This window comes from Cynara cardunculus, unplaced genomic scaffold, assembly GCF_001531365.2.
Source record: "Cynara cardunculus var. scolymus isolate 2C unplaced genomic scaffold, CcrdV1 Un_Scaffold_2865, whole genome shotgun sequence".
Taxonomy (NCBI): Eukaryota; Viridiplantae; Streptophyta; class Magnoliopsida; order Asterales; family Asteraceae; genus Cynara; species Cynara cardunculus.
The window spans coordinates 16,334-23,096 of record NW_020201248.1 but is presented as its reverse complement, the minus strand read 5'-3'; the positions used below and the strand labels follow the sequence as shown (position 1 = coordinate 23,096).

The window sequence follows — 6,763 nt, the reverse complement described above, 5'->3', positions numbered from 1 at the left end:
ATTCTTTTAATAAATTCCATTTCATCCAAAAACATTCTACAAACCAAACGCTACCTAAGGCTCAAGCTATGGACTATGCATCCGTGAGATCCTTTTATTTGCACTACTACTATTTTCTTGGCCGGATTCCGCAAAGGAAATTAAAAAAGTCAACAATCCGTTGACTTCCAACACAAATCCGTCACAGATGATTTCAAAAAAGAAATTCCTTTTATTCCGACCAGTTTTTCGATGGATTAATTACTAGTGGAATAATTTAATAATTTTTAAAAATAATTAATTTTAATTAATTAAAAAAACCGACGGATTTTAATTAAAATCCACCGACAATTTTAATTAATTAAAAAAAATCCTACGACCATCATTCATGGGTAACTAAAACATTTAAAAAATAAAGAATTAAAATAAAAATTAATATCCACGAATTATCTGTATGATAGTGATCGATGATAATCCACTAATAATAATTTTTTTTTAATTTTTTAAAATTTCTTGAAAAGTAATTATCACCGACGGTACTCATAATCCGCCAATAATAAAAAATATTAATTTTCCCTTTTCCTTTTATTTATAAATATATATTAAATTGATTACTATCCCTCAATAATAACTTTTTTTGAAAAAAATTAAAAAGAATATATTTAAAAGGCTTGTATTATGACAAATGATGGTTCGCCAGTAATACAAATTTCTTAAATATTTTTTACTATAAGAAATCGTTTGTGACCGATTTGGGACCGATTTCTTTTTAAAAATGTCTTATTTGTTTTTTTTTTTCTTTTTTAAATATTGAGTTTTATATATATGTAAAATATTTATATTTACCACATACTACATATAATGGATTATTATTCTCTTATCGAGTCCAATACACACCACATGGAACTCTCAACAACTATAGATTAAGACATCCCTGGCAACGTGGCCAAAAACTTGATGCGTTTAGACATTGAATCTCAAGAACAGTAAGTAGTAACACATGCAAGTGTACACATGTCAACACTATCGTCTTTCAAGTAATGAAATGGTAAGAACAAATGAAAGAAATTGCTTAAGAAAAATAGATATCTTAAGTTGCAAGATCTCGAGGTGAAAAACTAACTTCAAATGACAAATATGAAGAAATTGCTTTGGGTTGAGTTAACACTGCTGGAAATAACAAGAGAAAGAAAGAAGCATGAGTGTAAGACTTGTGGTGAAGACATGAACACAAATTCCAGCAAATAAGGTTGTGCGAATGTTACGACAAGCAGTTGGCAATAACTAGTTTCACCATCTATTTTAAGGAACATTCTTCCAGACTTCTACCATTGCACTAATGTTTAGCTTTTAACTAACATATTCCTATGTGGTATCATAACCAACGATAGTGTAAAAACGTGTCCTAAAAATATATGTATTAACAAATTCTTTTGCTTAAAATTACTTTTCTGAGCCGATTCTCATATCATTTAAGTTGATGTGTTCCAAGTGACTCATTCCTGAGATCACTGCACTTTAATACTTTGATAAGTGACTAACTTGTCGAAAACTAATCAAATTGAAAAACATAGATAACAAATTCATTTGTTAGCAACTCTTTCGAGTCTACTTCCCATATCATTCAGATTGATGTGCATTCAAGTAGTTTATTCCTAAGACCACGACACTTTAACTTGTTTCAAAGTAAACAACTCGTCAAGAATTGTCTTTGATTTTATAAAACTTGAAATGAAATAGTGAAACATCATTATTGCAAAATAATTTCCGCTTTGGTTTGGTTTAAAATCTCACCAATTGTTTCACACCCAAGCTAAAAGATTTAGCTACTCGTAACGAAAGTAAATTGCAAGGAAATGTGAATAACAAAAAGTAAGTACCTAAAAAGTAATGATGGAAATTAAATGTTAAAAGTTAGTGATGGAATGTAAAGACAGTAAGCGTAATAAAGTAAAGAACCAATGAAAAATTGAAGAACAAGGCTCAAGAAATTACGAGAATTTATAAATTAAAACCAGAGAGCATAAACTTAAATTACTTCAAAATGTAAATCACAAATAAATTAGAGTTGATTGGATAACAAACCTAAACCCCAACACTTCTATTTATACCAAGACTAGAGGGGCACGACCAAAGTTTACCAAAAGTCAACAAAAAGTATATAAAGGCTAACTAAATTAATCAAATTAAAACTAGAAGTACAACAACTATTTTGCCTTCAAAAAGTCGGAGGAACTTGATCTCGAAGTTAGAAAACGTCTGGTTCTAAAGCAGATCCGTGGTTGAATGCAATAACCCCTCCCAAAAGCCACATAAACGTGTAGATCCAATGCTCTGGTAATGCCGGAAGCATAAACAGCCTGTCCATAAGGTGAAATTCGCACTCTATAGCCTTATTTCAAATTAATCACCACTGTAGCTCCATAAAACAAATAAATAGAAAATAAGATAATAAAAGAATCAGTTTGAGATATAAAGGGAAAATAGCCTAGTTATAAGTAAAGAAATGAGTGTTTAAACACTAAACATAAAGTGCGTATCAAACTGTATTCCTACAACTGGCTATATTGTTTATTTAGGTCGAAAATCCTATCTTTTGGTGTTCTCATAAACAATGAACCCTTGCTCAATCGTCAACCGAAGCCGAGTACCGAGCCAATGCTACAAGTACTGTCGAGGTCTTGTGGGTCCAAAACTTACCCCATGAGTTGGGACATATGCCAATAAACAAACCATTCATCTATTGTGACAACATGGGAACTACATATGTTGCCGTAAATACAAAATTCCATTCCGAAAGGAAAACTTGGCACTTGACCTCATTTTGTTTATGTAAATGTTCAAAACCCACAACTTCGTATGTCATACATTGCTGGCAATGATTAGCTTGCCGATTCTCTTATTAAGCCTCTTGCTCGAACACAGATCATTGAGCTCATGCCCAAGATTGGCCTCACTAATCGATCGTCCATCTTGCAGAGGCATGATAGAGATACATCAAACTACATCTCTTGATCATCAAAGTCATACCCCTTAGATCTATTCCCAATTCTTATCTCTATTCCAGTTCTCATTTCTTGTAATTATTTTTGTAATCTCTAGGATGGAGTTTCTATTTCTCAAATTGTGTATATATACTCCATAGTGGTTGATGTAATAAACAAGTCAATTCAATTACAAATTATAATGTTTGTTTTATTAACTAGTTGCTTTAAAGGGCCGTTTACCTGAACACTTATCCAGTAAGCCTTTACTGGTAAAATTCAACATTATCGCTTACTTATATGGTTTTATCCGCAATTATTTATATCAATATTTTTTTCAAAATTTTATGATATTTTTAAATTTATATTTTGTTAAAAAATAAAAATATTACCACTTTCTCAAAACCACATAAAACCAATGTTTACTTAATATTCAAGATTACAAGTAAATTATTCAAGAGTACAACTTATCAAAGCTCGATTTTTGAATTCGTATAACTAATTGCGGATAAATATAATCAAATAAAGGATAAACATCTTATTTAAAATATAAAAAATCTAAAATATAATTAGAATAATTACCGAGTTCTAACAAAATAATTAATGATTATCTTTATAAGGAAATTATATTATTAAACCAAATATAAATTAATTCGTTATTGTACATAAATTAAATTATAATAAAAAAATTGAATTAAAAAATTACACAAAAAATGAGAAATTTTAAATAGTTAATTTGATACGAATATCGATATATTTTTGTTATGCATAAARTACTGTATATTGATSCATATTACTTAAAATTCAAKATTAYAAGTAATTATGYATAAGTACAACTTATTAAAGCTCGATGTTTGAATTCGTATAAATAACTGCGGATAAACATAATCAAATAGAGGATGAACATCTTATTTTAAAATATAAAAAATCTAAAATATAATTAGAATAATTACCGAGTTCTAACAAAATAATTAATGATTATCTTTATAAAAAATTATATTATTAAACCAAATATAAATTATTTCGTTATTGTACATAAATTAAATTATAAAAAAATTGAATTAAAAAATTACACAAAAAAATAATGAATTTCAAATAGTTAATTTGATACTAATATCGATATATTTTTTTCAAATTTTTATGATATCTTCAAACATATATTTTATTCAAAAATAAAAACATAATCGTTTTCTCAAAATCACATAAAACTATATTATAACATCGACTGAGATAAAGAATAAAATGAAATATTAAAATCACGATGTATCTTGCATTGCGCGAGTACGCTTCTAATATATATATATATATATATATATATATATATAGTCAAGTTCATATGATAATGATACATATTTAAGAAAAATAATAAAATGGTCGAATCAAATGTGATTTTATACTAACCTCACGTAGAAAATCACAAGTGATTCACACGACTTTGCCCCGCGATATGAGGTCGCAACCAAAGTTGCCTGTACGCCCCCTTGTTTTCCCATTAATATAAAATCACATGTGATTTTATACGTAATTTGGTTATTTTCTTACTTTTTTAAATATATATTATTTTCGTATGAACCTATTTTTATATGTATAGGTTTAAATTTAATGAGAAATAAAAACAACATCAATATAAATGTTTAGAAATAAAAAATAATTACATACAACATGAATGACTTAAATAATTAAATAACATTAATGCAAATTAACTAACCACCTTAATATTTCAACTATGAAAAGCATTAAAATATTGTGTTGTTTAGTACAATTAAACGAGAATCCCAAGAATTTTTACCTCGTCAATGGAAAATGTTTCGTGATTGGTATATTCAAAGCATGATTCAACGTGTTATACTAAAACTCTTAGGATCCGTTTACCAAATACTTACCCGGTAAATACTTACCGGTAAAATTTAACACTGTTACTTACTTACCGGATAAGATTTTAGTCTATCAAAACGACATTGTATGCAACAATTCATCCGGTAAGCGCTTACTGTGGTAAGAGTTGTCGCCCTTACTTACCGGGTAAGACTCATGGTCATTGTATCGCTCTTATCGGATAAGATTCTTAGTCCTTATCATATTCATCCGGTGAGGTAACATGACTTGGTAAGCGCTTACGCAGGTAAGTGTTTGGTAAACGGCCCCTTAGTGATTTGATGATGGTCGCTTATACTTGGTTACTTTGTGAAGTTCTAACTGAAAACTACTAGCGATTGAGTCTTTTTAGTGCTCGTTGAGTACTACAATTGTTTAGATTATGTTTTATACCTTTTCTTATTCCGCCAAGAGTCTGTAAATTCAAATGTATTGATTCTTCTTCTAAATCAATAAAAGAAGAATAAATACACTTGAATTTACATACTTTTGGTGGAATAAGAAAAAGGTATAGAACATAATCTAAACAATCTTACTTTGAAACTAAAGAGCACTAAGAATCTTTAAAAACAAAGTATGGAAGACACTAAGAATCTTTAAAAACATTGMTTTGATACCACTTATTCAATGTGTCTGAACACCTCAAAAGATCTGAAATCTATGACTCTTAGCGCTCTTTTTCAGTATTTACTTCAAACAATCATTTTCATTCAATAGAGAGTTATTCTCACCATTAACATAGTAACACTTACGATTGTCTGGGTTCGAAAATGAACAACTACTGATAAAATCTGGACTGAAAAATTTGAGAGTATTATCGAGTGAATTTCGTGATACTCAAACAAATTATGGTGAAAATATCACTTAAGAAAAGAGGGGTATGACATCATAACTCATATATCTATCGCATACCAATATATTTTTTCTAGTACTCAATATTGTTAGAAAAATCTATCATCTTTAAATACGGTGATTATTCAAGATTTTTAACTACATGACTGATTTTTGATAGCAACAATTTATCGGGATTAGTACAGACATAGTTCGAAACACCCTTCAAATAAAACTTAACATACCGATCCTTAATTATTTTAGTTGAAGACAATACATCATATACGACCGAATCACAAAGTGATAAAATTGATACATCATTGTAATCACCTTTAACTTTCTGAGATCAACGATCGATGTCGTCTCTTTAATCTCACATGATGTATAGTTAAATAACACATGTACTAATTTCACGTAATTAATATTGTATATCAATAAACTGTATCGATAAACCTTAGTAATAATCATCATATTACTTCGTAATTATATTATATCATCATCATAAATACATCGTTTACGCAAATATAACCTTTATTCGATGCTTACTTATCTTAATATTGAAGTAGATACCCCTGATTACAGCTCTTACAAATACCATTTCATGCAAGTTAAAATTTCAACCCTGATCCTTGGAACTTTTCTTCACAGATGTTGTCAAGACGCTCAACCATTTCTGGAGTCAGATGGTTTTTCCAGTCTCCAACTTCACCTTTTCGGAAAAATGCACTGAAATCCTCCCCAGATGGAAGCTTTCCTTCCTTGTTCACTTTCAGATTACTCAAGTTATCAAAGCTACAAATCTCTAAAATTTCATCCACCGTTCTTTCTTCCTCTTCCTTGGATGAAAATGAGCACCCTAAAAAGTCTGCAAGTTTCTTCAAATGAAGCTCTGGCTGCTCTTTCATTTCTTCATATTTCAGAAAGAATACTTTTTGGGGATTGTTTAAGCTTTCCTTCCAGTAACCTAACATATGATCCCAAAAAGGACCATATATGCTCACTCCTGCACAGAACTTCTCAAAAGCGTCCTCAAGTGGATTTGTCCCCATTTCCTTGAGCCTCAACTTGTTTGTGAAAAACCAAAGAGACACCAA

At 29.6% G+C, this 6,763-nt stretch overlaps 1 protein-coding gene across 1 annotated transcript; it reads right to left on the bottom strand.

Moving 5' to 3' along the window:
• Positions 1-6,111: 6,111 nt before the first annotated feature.
• Positions 6,112-6,763, bottom strand: LOC112503321 (cytosolic sulfotransferase 5-like; the record flags this gene model as incomplete). Its single annotated transcript, XM_025107382.1, has 1 exon — positions 6,112-6,763. A coding segment is annotated over one exon (486 nt), but the record flags the coding sequence as incomplete, so codon positions are not given.